This window comes from Zingiber officinale, chromosome 8A, assembly GCF_018446385.1.
Source record: "Zingiber officinale cultivar Zhangliang chromosome 8A, Zo_v1.1, whole genome shotgun sequence".
Lineage (NCBI taxonomy): Eukaryota > Viridiplantae > Streptophyta > Magnoliopsida > Zingiberales > Zingiberaceae > Zingiber > Zingiber officinale.
In genome coordinates, this window is record NC_056000.1 from 81858789 (window position 1) to 81878007 (window position 19219).

Genomic DNA, 19219 nt, shown 5'->3' on the forward strand with positions numbered 1-19219 from the left:
CATGTCTCCAGCAGAGCTAAAAGAGTTACAAGAGCAACTTCAGGAGCTACTTGACAAGGGCTTCATTCGCCCTAGTTACTCACCATGGGGAGCTCCTGTGTTGTTTGTCAAGAAGAAGGATGGATCTATGCGGATGTGCATAGATTATAGAGCTCTGAATCAAGTGACCATCAAGAACAAGTATCCACTGCCCAGGATCGATGATTTATTTGATCAATTGAAAGGTGCAACAGTGTTCTCCAAGATAGATCTGCGCTCTGGGTACCATCAGTTGAAAGTGAAGGAGAGTGATATACCCAGAACAGCTTTCAGGACCAGATACGGACACTACGAATTCGTAGTCATGCCTTTTGGTGTGACTAATGCACCTGCAGTCTTCATGGACTTGATGAATAGAGTGTTCAGAGAATACCTTGACAAGTTTGTCATTGTGTTCATCGACGACATTCTAGTCTATTCCAGAACTTCAGAGGAGCATGACATGCACTTGAAAATAGTCCTGCAGACCCTTCAGCAAAAGCAGCTCTATGCTAAATTCTCAAAGTGCGAGTTCTGGTTGGAGCAGGTGGCGTTTCTAGGTCACATCGTTTCTAAAGAAGGCATTCAAGTGGATCCAGCCAAAGTAGAAGTGATCAGCAACTGGAAGAGACCCAAGAATGCCAGGGAGATCAGAAGCTTCCTTGGTTTAGCTGGGTACTACAGGAAATTCGTGGAAGACTTTTCCCGAATAGCCTCTCCACTTACATCCCTCACCAAGAAGAACAAGAAGTTTGAATGGTCAGACAAATGTGAGCAGAGTTTTCAAGAACTCAAGAAGAGGCTGACCAGTGCTCCCATTCTGACTGTTCCAGAGAGTGACAAGAGTTTTGACATCTACAGTGATGCTTCCAAGATGGGCTTAGGAGCTGTACTCATGCAGGAAGGAAAAGTTATAGCTTATGCTTCCAGACAACTCAAAGACTATGAGAAGAACTATCCCACTCATGATCTAGAGTTGGCAGCTGTGGTCTTTGCATTGAAACTCTGGCGACACTACTTGTATGGAGTCCAGTGCAGAATCTTCACAGACCATCAAAGTCTTAAGTACTTCTTCACTCAGAAGGACTTAAACATGAGACAGCGTAGGTGGTTGAGTTGGTCAAAGATTATGACTGTGAAATCCTCTACCATCCAGGTAAAGCTAATAAAGTGGCAGATGCACTAAGCAGAAAATCCAGTGCATCCCTGATGTCCTTGTCATCATTAGCCCTGCCACTACAGAAGGAGTTGTCAGATTTCGGACTCGAAATTATTTATGGGCAACTCTCTGCATTGACTCTAGAGTCAACCCTGCTTGAGGATATACAGAAGAAGCAAAGTGAAGATCCTGATATCCAAAAGATCAAGCAAGGGATACAGAAAGAAGAAAATTTAGAGTTTCGAGTATCAGACAGTGGAATTTTTTATCAGGGGAGTCGCCTTTGTGTTCCCAATGATGAAGAGCTGAGAAAGAAAATTTTAGAGGAAGCTCATAGTACACCCTACTCCATGCATCCTGGTTCTACCAAGATGTATCAAGACGTGAAACAGAGATTCTGGTGGTCTGGACTCAAAAGAGATGTAGCTAAATATGTCAGTACCTATCTGACATGTCAGAGGGTCAAAGCAGAACACCTGAGACCTGGAGGAGTCCTACAGCCTCTTCCTATACCAGAGTGGAAGTGGGAAGACATATCCATGGACTTCATAACAGGTCTCCCAAGAACCACAAATGGATATGATGCGATATGGGTGATAGTGGACAGATTGACCAAGTCTGCTCATTTTCTAGCCATCAAGGTGTCTCACTCTATAGAGTAGTTGGCACAGCTGTATGTTAAAGAGGTGATCAGACTTCACGGAGTTCCTAAATCTATTGTTTCTGATAGAGATGGGCGCTTCACCTCTCACTTTTGGGAGTGTGTTCAGACTGCACTAGGCACCAAACTCAAGTTCAGCACAGCCTTCCATCCTCAGACTGATGGACAGACAGAGCGAGTAAATCAGATTCTAGAAGATATGCTCAGAGCTTGTGTACTAGATTTCAAGGGAAGTTGGTGCAAGTACCTGTGCTTAGCTGAATTTGCCTACAACAATAGCTATCAAGCCACCATCAGGATGGCACCATATGAAGCATTGTATGGCAGAAAATGCAGATCACCTATATGCTGGCAAGAAGCAGGTGAAAGAAAGGAAATGGAAGTAGAGCTGGGCATTCAGACAGAGCTGATAGAAGAAACCACTCAGGCTATTCAGAAAATCAGACAGAGGATTGAGACTGCCCAGAGTAGACAGAAAAGCTATGCTGACACACGCCGTAGGCCACTGGAATTTCAAATAGGAGATTCAGTTTTTCTCAAAGTTGCTCCTATGAAGGGAGTGATGAGATTTGGTAAGAAGGGCAAATTAAGTCCTCGCTATGTAGGACCTTACCTGATTACAGATAGGATTGGGAAGGTAGCTTACAAGCTGGATTTACCACAAGACATGTCAGCAATACACAATGTCTTTCATGTCTCCATGTTAAAGAAGTGCCTCCACGACCCCAGCCAAGTGTTTGAGCCTCAGTCAGTGTAGATCCAAGAGAATCTTAGTTATGAGAGTAGACCTACACAGATAGTGGACAGAGCAGTCAAGAGACTAAGAAATAAAGAAGTGCCACTAGTGAAGGTTATCTGGTAGAACCAGAAGCACGAGGAAGTCACTTGGGAGCGGGAGGACAGTATGAGACAGAAGTATCCAGAGCTATTCTAAGTTCGAGGACGAACTTTTTATAAGATATGGGGAATAGTAACGACCCAATTTTCCCTATTTCAAGTTCTAAAAGTCCATAAAAATAATTGGAAATACTTTTAAAATATTCTAGAGATTTTTAGAAATTTTTAGAGTATTTTTACGTAATTTTTGGAGGTCATTTAGTATACTTACAAAAAGAAGGAAGATTGGACCAAAAATGTTGAAGTTGAGATTCGAACCCGCGATTCCAAGTATGAGCCAAGCAGCAGCCAACAAACTGAACTGTAATTGTTTCGTTAATCATATATGGGGCGGAATTAATTTAAGTAATAAATGGAACCGAAATAATCCAGGTTATTAAAGGAGATTATTTTCTTTTCCCGAAACCTAAAACCTAATCTCTCCTTTTCTCCCCACGCACGCGACGCCGTTTTCTTCCCTCGGGTGAAACCGCAGCCAAGGCTAGGGTTCCTCCCTTCGGCGTCGGCGACGTGCTTTTCCGGCCGGTCTCCACCCGTGGGTGACCCTTCCGACAAGGAGAACTCGGGAAATACAAGGAACCGGTGGAATCGACGCTCCACCGAAACCCTAGAGCATTTTCCTTCGGTTGTAAGTCCAAGAACCCGATGTAAGTGCTTCTCACCTGCGGTAGGAGTAGCTCTCGGGGTTTTGTTTTGCATTTTGGTTGTGAAATGAACAATAGCAGCGTTCATTCTAGCATACGGTTTTGGATTTTGACCTTTGCTCTAGCAACTTGGTTTAAGTTTTGGTTTCAATCCTTTGTTGATTTTAGTGCACGGATAGAATCTTGATGGTTTTCCTTGATTGTCACAGCATGCTTATTTAGATGTATTTACCTTACATTTCAAGCATGTTTAAGTAGTTAAATTTCCTTCAAGTTACAGCATGATTAAAGGATTGTTAAGATTCAAAAATAAGTTAGTTTTTACAAGCTTGTTATGTGGAAATTGTAACTGCCGTGAGCCTGACTAAAGTTATTTCCTATGACCATGTGTTTTTTTTTATTGGCTGTTGAATTCTGTTTTGAGCATATACTGATACATACCAGTGGTATAGTTTTTTTTTAATTACTGTGGAGTTTAGTTTTTGCATATGTACTGGTTTATATCAGTGGCATATGGTTTTAGAATCTCTTATATAATGTATATATGAGAGAAGTATAAGTAAAGCAAGACTAAAGTCACAAGTTGATCCTGAATTCCAGAATTTAGAATCAAAGCACACTAAGTGCTTAAATAAATGCCAAGACATTTTATTATAAGAAGTATTTTTTAAAAAAAAGTATTTTACTTTTAAAGGGCTTGTACCGGACACAAGGTCCAAGGGATGGGCTCCAAGATGCCCCTAGGCACAAGGTCTAGAAGTATCTTAGTGGTTTCGGGATTAGCTACCTCGATTCTCATTAAGATTGCGCGTAAAGTGGTACAATGTCGGGCCCAAGAAAAGTTGAACATTATTTTAAAGTATAAAAGTATAAGTTGGGGAACAAATGGAACAAGTTCTTTTATCCAAGTTGTAAATTTCAGAAAGTTGAATCTGTTGTTCCTTTTAGAGATGCATGATTTAGTTTTAGTTGTTATTTTCATGTGGAGCATGTATTTCCTGCTTTCCTTTATGCACATGCATTCTTTATCGAGTTTTTGTGAGTAGATAGCACTTACTAAGCTTTTAGCTTATAGATACTACTTTCCTCCTACTGCAGATACAGATAAGAGTAAAGGAAAAGCTAAAGTGTTATAGAGGAAGGCGACAAGGAGACGCTGGTGGTGTGTGTGTGGTGGCTGATATGGAAGCTTGGGACCTTGCTAAGAAATTTCTACGAGTTAATTTAATTAGTTTCTTTCTTAAATAATTAGAAGAATTTAGAAATGTACATGCTGGTTTTTTGTTACTGCTAGCGTGGAGTTATTTTGTATTGCTAAGATTGGTTTCTTTTTGGTTTTTGCTGAATTAGTTACCTTTTAATTCTGCTGGGAATTGGTTACTTATGTTACTGTGTTGTGGTGTTTTTTTGATGTTGGGAAAGAATCAGCTAAGGTAGTACAGTTCGTATGGAAAAATGCTAGTGTGCAGTTTACTGCTGTTATTTTGTTTCACCGCACCTTGTTAGTGGTAGAGGATAATTTCTACATGAGTTCAGTTAAGGTTTCACTGTTGTTTAGTTAATGTTTCCTTGTTAATGTTTAAAGGTTTGGCTAGTAATGAATTTCTTTGCAATGCGTCACCAGTAGGAGTAGTCATGACCGAATTATGCAAAGATTTATATATATGAACACAAGTTCTGAATGCCATTATGAAAATTGTAACATGTGTGAGATACCTGTGGTGATGAATGCAGCATGATAAAGGTCTTGCTGATTTTGGGAACTTTTCTTGGTAACTGCTTTGCATGCTATTATTATTATATGAGTTTTGTCTTATGGAAGCATTACATGTGATGTTCGGTTGTTGGAAACTGATGAACAGTAGTTTTAATTTGTAGAATGAATAACTATATTCCTTTAATGAATGCAAGTTAACAAAAGATGTAGCAAGCAGTAGAAGTATTTAAGCTTCATCTGTCCGTATGTTATGCTTACTTGTTGCTTCACTTAATTGCATGTTTGATCAAGATAAAAAAAAAAAATGTATCAAGAAACTATATGCTACTACTTAGAGGCATGTTCTGATATGTTCTCGATATTTTGAAGTATCTCTAATATTAGAGTAAGTAGTACCAGATATGTGTAGTTAGCAGAATCAGTAGCGGTCACCCTCAGAGTAGTAGTAAGGAGGGTGGTCGTTACACATAGAATCTTGGCACACTATCCTCTCTATTTGATACTCTTCTTTGCTACTGTTTTTTTTCACACTTTAATTCCAGAATTTGGAAACTAAAATAGTCTCAAATCACCTTATGAAGAAGAGCTTCCCCCACACTTATAATATTGTCCGTCTCGGACGATGAATGGTCTAACTTAAACCACAACAGATTCGGAAAAGTTCATAATTGAAGCATAAGTTTCAGAAATGAGAACTTAAGGTTGCTTAAGTTCAAGTCTTATAGAATTCAGCTAGGCTAGACTGAACTCATGATGTTACTAGTCAAAAATAGCATAAAGACTTGGCACCTAACATATACTTATTAGTACTTTGGTTTCATTTTTGTAATTCTGCAAAATTCCAGCACATCTACAGTTTGCCAGATTCAAGGAATTCAGTTTCAGAACTCTAATTCTAAGAATCAGACTCAAAGTAGTCATATGCTTCAAGTTCTAGAAAACTTCAAAAGAGTGAGAGCTTGAATGCAATAGCTGCCGGTCAATAATTTATACCAGAATCAGAGTTCTTTGCCATTACAGTACTAATAGCATGGCATTCCAAACAGGGAACTTCATGACTCAGACCTGGACTTCCTCTGAATGCAATTCTGAAGCTAACATGGGACAATAAAGGTGAACAGATGAGTTTCATGTCTGGAAGTTCTTTGGTAGGGTTCGAATATCAGATTTCCAAGTTTTAAATTGCAAGAAGACTTATTCCCAAGAATTTAAATACAAATCCAAGCAAATGAATCTCTCAAATTCTGTCAAGATTGAGAACTTGAAATTTTCTGGATTGAGGAATCCAGAATCTGCAGAAATTACATGTTTGCAAAATTTTTGAAATGCAGGAATTCCTTAGATTTGAATTTGTATCTGATTTCTAGAATTTTGAAACCTTTGACAGTTGAAGTTGAACTCTAAGAATGTTTAGCTGAATCTGATGCTTTCCATGCATTTGAATTGGTGACATTTAGTTACTGTAATGGCAGGAACCTAACTTGAACCGGTTATGATCAAAGAAATCTATAAACTTTGGCACATAATAGTCTAAATTTTGTCCACAACCCAGCTTTTCCACAGCACAACAGTACCAACTTACTGGAATAAGTTTCAGTATTAAAAGTCAAAGTAATCAGCAAATTCTGGGTCTCTTCTCTGTCAATGTTTCTATCCTCTTATTAACACATGACTCCTGTTATTTAATAGCTGACACCTCAAATATATAAGCACGGTTCCATTACTGTTGATTCCTGGATACCTTAATTCAAGAAGTTCAATTTCAGAATTGATACAATTTTTAGTTTCAGAAATCAGAACCTATGGGAGCCTTGCCTGAGGAATTAACCTTGATGAAGAATTTCATTTAGTAATGCATTGGTTAGAACTTGAGTTCCAAATAATGTTGATCAAAAATAGCTTTAGCAATTTGGCTCAACAAGTTTGACACGCAAGATCTTGAATTGATACATCCACTGCAATTTCTTTCTGTAGAATTCCAAAAATTCCACAGTTTGTCACTATTCCACATCTCCTTACTTTGAACTGCTCTCTTTGCACAACTCAGTCCCAAAATCAGTAATATCCAAAATCCTCTGATCTGTTGGATCGAGACCGCGCTAGAGGGGGGGGGGGGGGTGAATAGCGCTCGTGGCTAATTCAATTGATTCGTAAAACACTCGAGTAATTAAAACAAAGCGGAAAATAAGAAAGCAAGCACACAGAGACAGGAGTATTTACTTCGTTCGGAGTCTTGATCGACTCCTACTCGAAGGCCCGCGATCCTTGATCGCTTTCCGTGGGCAACAATTATAAGCTCGTAAAAACTATTACAAATTAATTACAATTCAAAGCAGTAAAAGATTATACCGACAACAAAGGACTAAATCTGAAGCTCCGGGTTGTCGGGGTGTCGTTGCAGCACTTCGGGATCATCTCGTAGGCAGCTTGTAGCAGATAGTTCACTTGGAAGAAGATATATCAAGCTGCTGGTCGAGATGTCCTTTCATTGGACGTTCAAGGCGCCTCCAGTGCCAGTCAAGGCGCCTTGAACCCCAAAATTTATCCCTGTTCCTGCGCTGTGATAACCTCCGCTAATTGCTGCTTTATCCTAACCTGAAGGCGCCTTCATCAAAGCTCCAAGGTGCCTTCAATGGTCCAAGGCGCCTTCAATCCCTATGAAGGCACCTCCAGCTCCACTTCGCAGCCAGCTTCAGGTTTTGCACCCGAGGCGCCTCTAAGCTCGATGGAGGCGCCTCGGACACTGTTCATCCGAGGGAAAACATCATTATTTTGTACCTGCAAGATATGTTAGTCCCAAACAATATCCTGCAACACAAAGTTAGCATAAAACAACAGTATAAATATGATAAAGAATATTATGACAGTCTTCGGACTGTCCGGGTCTGACTTCGGATTTCCGACCGGAAACCCTAGGTCGACCCGACGCCTACTGTTCCCTCTACGGGGAACGCATCCTCACCTACTCCACTCAGGAGATTTACCTGCTGCCAGTGCAATCCTCCAGATCGACTGGACTTTTGCTCAACACTCGACGCTTCCGGACTTTCTGCTGGATATCCGCTTCCCGGCTAGTCCAGTCTTTCACCTAGTTCGCGACACTGACAAAGTGTCTTATTTCTTTCTTCTTTTCCTTATTATTATTGTGGGAATTTCTTTTAGCAATTTCCTGTAATTCAATTGTGTAATACCTCTTTGAATTGCTAGTGGCTTGCCCAACGAAAACACTCGACGAGTGTGTGCCTTGGAGTAGGAGTCGACAAAGGCTCCGAACCAAGTAAAATGAATCTTGTTAGCATTGTTGGCTTTTGATTTTTCCGCTGCGTAACTCGATAAATTTTTTTATCGCTATTCACCCCCTATAGCGAATTCTCGATCCAACATTTTAATGTAAATTCATAATTTACCTCCGATCGGTACTCACGAAGTCTTTTTTACTGATTCGCAGTACTGGGTGGAGAGTCTGACCATGTGCCAAAGGCTCTCTTTTCTGGAGAAGGAAGTTAAGCAGTTGAAGGCATCGAACGACCAATCCTTCGCCGCTCAGGAAAAAATCGACGTTGAGGTAGCCCGACTCCAAGCCGCTCTGGAGAAGAGCGAGAAGCTGCTCGAGGCCGAACGGGTAAAGAGCGTTGGGCAGGCCACCATGCTCGAGCGACTAAATAAGTAGGTCGACACTTTTGATAACAAGATCGAGTCGGCGAACACGAGGAAGAATCGAGCTATCGCCTACCTGGACGAGAAGAATAAGGAGGCTTGGGCTCTTGCCCAGAAGCTGAAGACTTCCTGGTCGTCGAGCAGCGCCGCTCGACCGAAGAGACGGTCCTTCGCATTGACCGCCTTGACTTTGACCTCATTTGACCTCCACCGTGAAAGCAGGGTAGGATCCCTCATCATTATCGCATAAGTAAATTATTATAATTATTTACCGCTAAAATTTATTTTATAGATAATTTTATTTTTTTATTTATCAAATTTAATTTGTACGATAATTTCAAATATTACTGACTAAGTTTAATTTGGAAAAAGCAATCCATAATCTTCCTTAATATCCAAGTCAAGATGTAATTGGTTTAGTAGAGTGTTTCTAAAGTATCATTTATGGATAAGATTTAACTTTTTTACTTATAAAGTTTAAAAACTAACGATTTAATTTTAAAAAGTGTTAGACTTAAAGTTGAGTAAATAGCCCAGTGACACTGACATTAACCCGCCTAATTATCAAACATCCCGCCATTTTTAGGATTACATATAAATGTTTTAACCTAGCGTGTTCGTAATCATTCTTCAGTTCCTTCCTCCCCAATCCACAACTCTTTTCTCTCGATCAATTGCTGCGGAGATGGAATCGTGTGTTCTCCATCGCAACAAGAGGGTGGTTCTTCAGAAGCCGCCGGTGGCGGTCCCTTGCGTCTTCTGGCGCGCGGGTCGATGCAACCGTCGACCTTGTCGCTTCCTCCACGCCGAACAACCCCCATCTGCTCCGGAGAAAAACACCAAGCGCAATCTACAGACCCCGTTGTCATCTCCGGCAACAAACGGCAAGCGCAATCTGCAGACCCCGTTGTCATCTCCGGCAACAAACGCCAAGCGCAATCTGCAGCCCCCGTTTGCTCTGGCAACAAAGGGCAAGCGCAACCTGGAGCCTCCCTATGCTCCGGTGACAAACGACAAGCACGATCTCGCATGGAGGGGAGATAATACTGCTTCCTCCGTTGTTTTGCCGCATGCTTCCTCCGTTATTTATTATTATTATTATTATTATTTGTTCAAATTCAATTATATCGTTGTTCATTTAATTATATCTTATTATTCTGATGTAGCAGGTCATCGTTTATGATAAGAAGAATAAGATCGCCGCTGACAGGGACACGGTTCGTAACGAGAGCAATTGCTCTCTTCTGGCCACGATCCGGGGGCATCAACAGGTGATAATTACCGATATAATAATATTTTTTGTTTGAATTTTATAAATTCTTTAGTCATTTAATTTGTTCTTTAATTAATTGTTTCATGAATTCCTATTCATTTAATTAATTCTAGCTCGTTTTTATTAATTGATTTGGTGATGGAATTAACAGGCCATATCTGGGATCGCATTAGCATCCGATACAAACAGATTGCTCCTAGGAAGCAAAGATGGAACCATCAGCGTCTGGGATTCACTCACCGGACAGGTTAATTAATTAATTTTATGGAATTTAATTAATATATAACTTCTGTTTAACATTATTAATTAACTACCTCTTTAATTAATTTGTTTACTTAAAAATCATTATACATTTTCCAGCGTGTCCGTGTAAACATTATGGGTGCTGAAGTTGGAGCCCTCCTCACTGAGCAACATTGGAGCTTTATGGGCGTCTTCGATTCTTTCCAAGTGAGAACTTCTGACTCATATATATTTATTTATTTATTTATTTTCACATTTCATTAAATTGTTTTCGTTTAATGACTTACTAATTGATCTTATTTTAATTAATTAATTTATTGACAGGCCTACAATTCACATACCAAAACTCAGTATATAATCGAAGAGCTTGGAGGACAAGTTCATGCTATAGCTGCTTCGAATGGATTCGTTTTTGCTGGTATCCAAGTATATATATATTATTTTTAATCACGTTTTAATATTAAATTATTTGATGTGACTTTTCATGCAATAAATCTCATTTTTGTGTTTATTGTTACAGGATGGATCCATTTTGGCTTGGCAATTCAATTCAGAAGAATTAATTACAGAACAACCGATGGCATCTCTCGATGGGCATCTACTTCCAGTAGTGTCACTGCTAGTGCATGAAGATATCTATTCCGGTTCTACGGATCATACAATTAAGGTAATTATTATTATTATTTTTATTATTAAATGTTCGAATAATGCATGGTCATTTTATAATTAATCCCTTTATTTTTACTTCACTTCAGGTGTGGGATCTCACTTCGTTACAATGCATACAAACAATTAATGGTCATACATCATCAGTGATGTCGCTGCTTTCATGGGGACCGTATATCCTATCTTGCTCTCTTGATAACTCAATAAAAGTTAGTAGTATATTCCTTGCTTTATTGTTTCATTTATTATATTGTACATGATTTAATATTAACATTTATTTATAATAATCATTTAATTTTTCTTTGTACAGATTTGGGCCACTTCCGAAGGAAGTCAACAGTTGCAACTAGTTTATACACATCAAGAAAATAATGTGAGTAATTTTTAATATTCCCACTAGCTAGCTAGTTTTAATATTCTAGTGATCGTTATTTCACCTTCAATTACTTTTTGTTTCTTCAGGGCGTGATTTCTCTTTGCGGCATTAGCGATGCTAATGCTAAGTCAGTATTGATATGTGCACGCAGTGACCGTTCCATTTGTCTCTATGATTTGCCATCGTATGTGCTAATTTAAGATTGATTTATCGTCATGTTTATTCTTTTGAAATTATGAGAGAATCGATAAGCATGATCTTTAATCTTTGGTCTTGTTTTGCAGATTCACGCAGAGGGGCCAAATTCACTTTAGTGAGGAGTTGAAGGTGGTCAAAAGTGACCCTAGTGGTTTATTCTTTACTGGCGATGCCACTGGAGAGCTCAGAGTCTGGAGCTTGTCCGGCTGAATTGTTTCCTTCTCTACTTGAGACATTAATTGTTGTACTGGAAACATTTTGTTAATATATATAAACATTCTTTTTTTCATTACTTAGCTTGTAATTTTCACTCTGTGTATATATATACTTATCATTGTATTTGTAGTTGATACATGAATTCTCTTGCTCAAGACATTCAACATGCTCGGCTTATGTATTCAACTGGTTATCTATGAGGGAGATGTTGTTAGTTTTATTTGGCTTTCACTGTTAGCAGATGAAGAGCATAAAAATAAAATTATAACACTCGAGATGGAGGAAACAATTTCTTTTTATTTTCTTCATCTCTAAATTATTAAATACATAGGATATTTATAGAGAGTACCCAAGATGTATCTACATAAATACATGAATCAATATTAAATGACCTACATGCATCATCCAAAGAGTCATTCATGAATTCTCCAATATTCATGCACATAATACTAAATAAATTTAATTCTGATTTATATTTTTAACATACCTTCTTAAATCAGATTCATTACTCCAAGCAAAAAAAGAAGTTTCTTGAAAACATCAAATTTCAATGGTCGGTAACTTGATCTTTTGACTTCACGTATTCAAGCTTCACTTCTTCCTTCAATATACAATCTCGAATAAAATGATGCCTTGTATCAATATGCTTGCTTCTTTCATGAAACACTAGATTCTTGGCCAATGCAATTGCAGATTTATTATCAACAAAAATCTCCGTCGGATCTTCTTGTGACAGATTCAATTCTTTCAACAAACTTCTTAATCAAATAGCATGGCAAACACAAGAAAACAGCTACATACTCCGCCTTACAAGTAGAAGGAGTCACAATAGGTTGCTTCTTAGAATTCCAAGTAAAAACGGAATTTTTCATAAAGAAAGCAAACCCAGTAGTACTTTTTTGACTATCAATATCACCAGTCCAATCATTATCACAATAGCCAACAAGCATAAAGTTGTCCGAGAAAGCATACAAGATACTATAATTAATTGTATCTTTGATGTAGCGAAGAATTCTTATGGCAATTTTCAAATGTGAAGTAGTATCCGATCTTGTACAGGTTAGATACCTCAAGCCAACAAGACTCTTGAATAAAGTTGAATCAACTTTTCCACCATCTTGATTCATGTGTGGCTTGATTCCACGCTCCACGGGTGTCCCGACCGGCTTGCAATTTTTCATATCAAACTTCTTGAGAATTTCTTTAGCATATCCTTCTTGAGAAATAAATATGCTATCATTTCGTTGCTTCACTTTAATCCCAAGATAGTAAAACATTATGTCAATATCCATCATCTCAAACTCCTTTGTCATACCTCTCTTGAAATCTTCAAACATCTTTGGATTATTCCCTGTAAAAATTAAGTCATCCACATATAAGCAAACAAGTAACATATCACCATTTTTATCATTCCTTGCATAGAGAGCATGTTCATGTGGACACTTGATAAAACCATTTGTTTGAAAATATTTATCAATTCTGCTATTCCAAGCACGAGGGGCTTGCTTCAAGCCACAGAGAGCCTTCTTCAATTTTAGCACTTTATTTTCTTCGTTAGGCACTACATAACCCAAAGGTTGATCAATATAGACTTCTTTCTCCAAGTCTCCATTCAAAAATATGAATTTTACATCCATTTGATGGATGCTCCAACAGTTTTGAGCTGCAATAGAAATGATCAACCGAACTATTTCAAGACAAGAAACAAGTGCAAATACCTCATCATAGTCAATTCCGACCTTTTGCTTGTACCCCTTGGCAACCAATCTTGCTTTGTATTTTTCAACCTCGCCTTGCGCATTTCTCTTTATTTTGTACACCCACTTCACATCAATTGTGTTCTTGCCATACGGTAATGATACTAGCTCCCATGTATCATTCTTTGTGATTGCCTTGATTTCTTCATTCATGGCAATTCTCCATTTGTTATCATGAGCGGCATCGTCATAACTTACAAGCTCAGTTTCTGTTAGTAAGCAAAATTGAGTAAAATCATTAAAATTTACCTCTTTAATGGCATCATAAATGTCACTCAAACTTATGAATCTTTGAGGCTCTTCACTCGAGCTTGCTTCATTTGTTTGTGAATCTTGTGGTGGTGGTGTTGGTGGTGGAGTATTAGGTGGTGCCATGCCTTCTTCCCCCTCATCATCATCAATGAAAGAACTATATCCCTCTCTTTCTTTGTAGTACTCCACTCCCAAACACCTGCTTCATCAAACTCCACATCTCTGCTTATGACAATCTTCCCATTGCATAGATTATACAACTTGTAGCCTTTAGAGCTTTGATCATAGCCAATGAAGAGATACTTTGCACTTTTATCATCAAGCTTTGTTCTTTTCTCATCATAAACATGCGTGTAGGCAATGCTTCCAAAAACCCTCAAGTGTGAAACACTTGGCTTGTATCCACTCCAAGCTTCTTGAGGTGCCATACCATGAACAGACACTGATTCATCAAGTATACTACACAAGAGACACCTTCGGCCCAATATTTATTTGGTATATTCTTGTTCTTTAACATACTCCTCACCATGTTGAGAATAGTTCGGTTCTTCCTTTTTGCCACTCCATTTTATTGTGGTGAGTATGGAGTCGTCATGGGACGATGAATGTCATTTTTTTCACAGAAAACCTTGAATTCATTAGATGTGAATTCTCCACCTCTATCGGACCGAAGAGCTTTGATTTGATAGCCACTATGTTTCTCCACCATTAATTTGAACCTTTTGAAGGTTCTAAACACCTCTGATTTTGCCTTTAAAAAATACACCCAAATTTCCCGAGAATAGTCATCAATGAAAAGCACAAAGTAATTATTCTCGCCAACTGATGATGGCTTGAATGGTCCACACACATCCGAGTGTATCAACTCCAATGGATGTTGAGTCCTTGTTAAAGACTCTTTGGGAAAACTTTTTCTCGCTAGCTTGCCAAGAAGACATCCTTCACAAAGTTGATTAGGATGATTTATGGAAGACAATCCTTTCACCATTCTTCCTTTGCTCATCATTTTCAGCCCATCGAAGTTCAAATGCCCAAATCTCATGTGCCATAGCCAAGATGAATCTTTGAAACAAGATTTCAAACACATAGGAACATCACTTTGAATATTTAGCGAAAACATTCGATTCTTTGTCATGAGCACCTTAGCAAGCAATCTTCCACTATCATCTTTCAACGTCAAGTATTTATCTTTTAGGTGAATATCATAATTCTTTTTCAATAATTGGCCCAAACTCAAAATGTTACTTTTCATGGTCGGCACATAAAACACATTGGAAATTAATTGATGACTCCCATCTTTTGAACGAATCAAAATCGTACCTTTTCCTTTCACTTGAACTTTTGAAGAGTCACCAAAAGTTTTGTCTCCATCTGTTGATTCATCAAGTTCCACGAACAAATTTCTCCTTCCGCAAATGTGGCTACTTGTGCTGGAATCAAGATACCATGTACTCTCATTCTCATCTTGATCATTTTTGCAAGCTAGAAGCAAAGTAGGGCCCAAATCTTCTTTTGCATCATTGCTCTCCGCAAAATTGTTTGTCTCCTCCATATTATTTCAACATTCCCAAGAATAGTGGCCAAGATGATGACAAATAAAGCACTCAACTTCAGATTTGTCATACCTCATTTGATGGCCTCCACGACTTCTACCTCTTCCACGACTTCTTCTTTGATTGAAGTTTTGACTCCTCTCATTATTATATGAGGTGTTTTTGTCACCTTGCCCACCTCTTCCATGACCATGACCTTGACTTTGACCCTGCCCTCGAGATCTTCCACGTCCGCGGCCTCTTTGGGACGTGCCTTGGTTTGTGTCCGTCAATGATAGCTTTGCTTTTAAAGCTTGTTCAACCGATTCTTGAACCGGTTTTATCAATCTTTCTTTGTGTGATTATAAAGATCGGCAAGTTCATCAATGGTCATGGTGTCTAGATCTTTAGACTCTTTGATGGCAACCATGATATAATTAAATCTTAGATCCAAAGATCTCAAAATCTTCCCAACAATTCGATCATCTTTCATATCATCTCCGTATCTTTTTAATTGATTTGTAATAGCCAATACTCTTGAGAAATAATCCAAAATGGATTCGGAATCCTTCATGCATAGAGATTCAAACTCTCCTCTGAATGTTTGGAGACGTACCTTTTCACTTTATCAACACCTTTAAATGAAGCTTGAAGAGTTTCCCATGCTTGCTTGGAAGTAGTTGATGCAACAACTTTCTCGAACATCTTTTCATCCAAACTTTGATGGATGAGGGTAAGCACCTTTTGGTCCTTCTTCTTGGTAGATGCCACATTTTCATCAACGCCATTCTCCACAGGATCCCAAGCTTCATATGATCCAAGCAAAGCCTTCATTCTTATGCACCAATTATCATAATTTTCCTTGGTGAGAGATGGAATAACAAATGGGGTTCCATTCGACATTTTCCTTCAAGCTTGTCTCCAAACACAAATGACATCTCTGATACCAATTTGTTAGCAGATGAAGAGCATAAAAAAAAACTATAACACTCAAGATGGGAGTAAACTATTTCTTCTTATTTTCTTCATCTCTAAATTATTAAATACATAGGGTATTTATAGAGAGTACCCAAGATGTATCTACATAAATACATGAACCAATATTAAATGACCTACATTCATCATCCAAAGAGTCATTCATGAATCCTCCAATATTCATGCACATAATATTAAATAACTTTAATTCTGGTTTATTTTTTCAACATTCTTATCATCTGAAGTTATGGAATAACAAATACTTTGTCATATGCCAAGTTGCTGTAATTGTATGAGTTATTTACTATTGTTTCCTGAAGAAGGGCTTCTGATAAACGAGGAGCTTCTCGTTGTTGCCGCTATCGAGCTCCATCAAACGAGCATCCCATCTCAGTTGTGTGGCCATTGATCTTGCAGCTTCAACAAAATGTCTCGTATCACGAATGATCACCCACCCCTGCGAAAACTTATATTAAAAAAATGAAAATACATGTGAATCATACAACAAGTAGGTTGGATCACTGCAATCGAACCTAAAAAGTCCATGAATAGGTGTACCCTAATCAATAATTTCAATATTCTGATAAAAATGTCAAAATTGGTATTAAACAAAAAGACATTCTATTATGAGGAATCTTCAAAAAAGTACTTTCATCGAAAAAGAAGGTAAAAAGGAGAAAAAAGAACACATACCTCAGATCTTAGAATGCGATCAATCTCTAAGAGCATCTCAAGTGCGGAACATCTATGCTTTTGGCGAGCTTCATGAGTCAGCAATCCTTCAGCATGCACCATATCATAAGTTCTTAGATACGTTGGGAAGTCTTGACACCTAACGATAAGTCTTAGATAACCTCATGATGGATATACTAACTAGAAGAGCTATATTAACTATTAATTTTATCAGGGCACTCGACAACTTTCAGTAATTGGCACAGATTCTTTCGTTGTTGCTATAGTTTCTCAAAGAGTTAATCCTAGTTCTACTTTAAAATTTTTTCTAGCTAAATCTCATCCCCATATTCAAACTTAAAAGTGTATTCTAAATAAAAGTCCATCACTTTGCAAAATATCTTCGACAAATACCATACACCACAAATGTTTAACTTGAATACGACAACCAGTACAACTACTAGCCATTTTCATTTTCATCTCTAACTTTCCCCTCGATATCTTTCCCCAAGGTTCATATAGCGGCCCATTGTCACTACCACCATGATTAGAAACAAGATTTTGTATCTCCTTTTTTCTAAAAAATTGATACTCCAAAAATTTTCCTTCATTCATATAAATAACAACAAATATGCACAAGTTTGAGGATGCAATAGATAAAGTGTGTCTCTAGAGTGTAATACCAGTCATGTTGAACGTCGATAAAACCCTTGTCAAAAATCAAGGAAGATAATTAGGACCATTTGTTAGCACAACATTTATCACCCATGCAGATTTCCCAGCATCCAACAAAAATATTCCGAAAAGCATGTTAAAAGGCGGGGAGGGTTCCTCATCCGATCCCCATTACTCTTTGGATGATCTGAGAATATAAGAGGTGATATAAGTGACCAATAATTATGAATCACTGAATTCCAGTTTGCAGCATCCTCGGTTAAGGCATCAGGATGTAAATCTACTGAGTGGAAAATATTACAACAGCAATTCCATGTGGAAGATGATGATAATAGTGTCAGTACAATTAAGAAAATTTATCAGCTACATCTGATATTTACCATATTGATCGAGCTCAGTCCAGTTCAATCTAGCTTGAGAAGGCTAAGGAGTACGGGACTTGATGGGAATCCATCGCTGACTTCAAATTCCTGAAATGCATGGATTTAGCGGTTGGTACTATGGAGATTCAACATCATGGCTTCTACCACAGACAGCAGGTCCAACCAAAAGTATATTGACTTCAACTAAGAAACCATCTAAAACCACATTTACATATCAAAATACAAATCACAATCATTAAATAAAATCCTCTAAAACATTGCAAGATTAAGAGAAATACTCCTATTACTTTTGAACAAGAAACATCACTTTAGTAAAAGCTACATAAGAGTTTGATATGAACTTTGCTTAATTTATCAATCTTTTAATATCTTTTAGGAGAATATGAGGTTTGTGTAGCAACTTACAATGAATTAAAATAATACTTAGATCCAAAAGAAAAATATTGGGAATCCTATTTGTTTATGAATTGAAAAATATTTTTTTCCCTAAGTTCAGGATCAAGCCAGATTAATATAGCCATTTTTTTTAAGTACTCGACTATTTTATAATTCCTAAATTTTCAACTATATATCTTTTTTTTAATTGGATCTATACTGGATCTCTTGTATATAAAGAAAGAGCTTCAAAAATATACATGCAGGCCAAGCTAATGGCCAACTGATCTGATCATCCAACCAGTAAAATAGTGACCCAGAGTTCAAGATTGAATTTCCAATATAGGTATGCTAGCTATGTGATCCTGTCCGAAAGCCGATGGGATGGATGCTGGGGATGTGGCGCTCTTGTTGACCTTTCGGGGACTTTGCTCCGCCTGCAACACAAGTAGCGTCAGTGCTGAGCCAGGGAAGGAGTCCCCGACGATGACCCTTCGACGCTCAAGTCAACCTACGATGAAGCAAGAAACAAGAAACAAGAAAAGAGAGAACTGTAGCGCAACAATAAGTATCGCTTGTAAAGCATACCTCTGTCGATGTTTGGACCTCCTTTATATAGAGCCCCGAAAATGTGCATGCACACTTCCCAAGGTGAGCACATATCTCAAAGCTTTCTCTAAAAAGACGTGTCAGTAAAGTATCCTTGACCTTAACGGGCAGAGCATATCTCTGAAGTAACAGTAGAAGCTTCCGCCGTATGATTCTATGTCTGACCATGCCACCTATCAGTAGCACTAGCTCCCAAAAGGATGTCGAAGGATATCTTGTTGTGTCTGTTACTTGGCCGAGCAGAATGATAGTTCGGCCGAAATT

General features: G+C 38.2%; 1 protein-coding gene across 1 annotated transcript; it reads left to right on the forward strand.

Annotated features, from left to right (window-relative positions):
- Positions 1–8565: 8565 nt before the first annotated feature.
- On the forward strand, positions 8566–11719 carry LOC122011015 (zinc finger CCCH domain-containing protein 17-like). The gene is made up of 11 exons (XM_042567464.1): positions 8566–8718; positions 9388–9834; positions 9923–10024; positions 10178–10273; positions 10387–10476; positions 10594–10695; positions 10790–10936; positions 11025–11144; positions 11246–11308; positions 11398–11495; positions 11596–11719. Exons 1-11 carry the CDS (start codon positions 8566–8568, stop codon positions 11717–11719), a joined length of 1542 nt encoding a protein of 513 aa, XP_042423398.1.
- The last annotated feature ends 7500 nt before the right edge of the window (positions 11720–19219 follow it).

Coding starts and splice junctions, on each gene's coding strand:
- LOC122011015 (XM_042567464.1), top strand. CDS start 8,566: ATGTGCCAAAGGCTCTCTTTTCTGGAGAAGGAAGTTAAGCAGTTGAAG. Junction 9,835..9,922: donor TTTTGCCGCATGCTTCCTCC/GTTATTTATTAT, acceptor CTGATGTAGCAG/GTCATCGTTTATGATAAGAA. Junction 11,496..11,595: donor TGTCTCTATGATTTGCCATC/GTATGTGCTAAT, acceptor CTTGTTTTGCAG/ATTCACGCAGAGGGGCCAAA.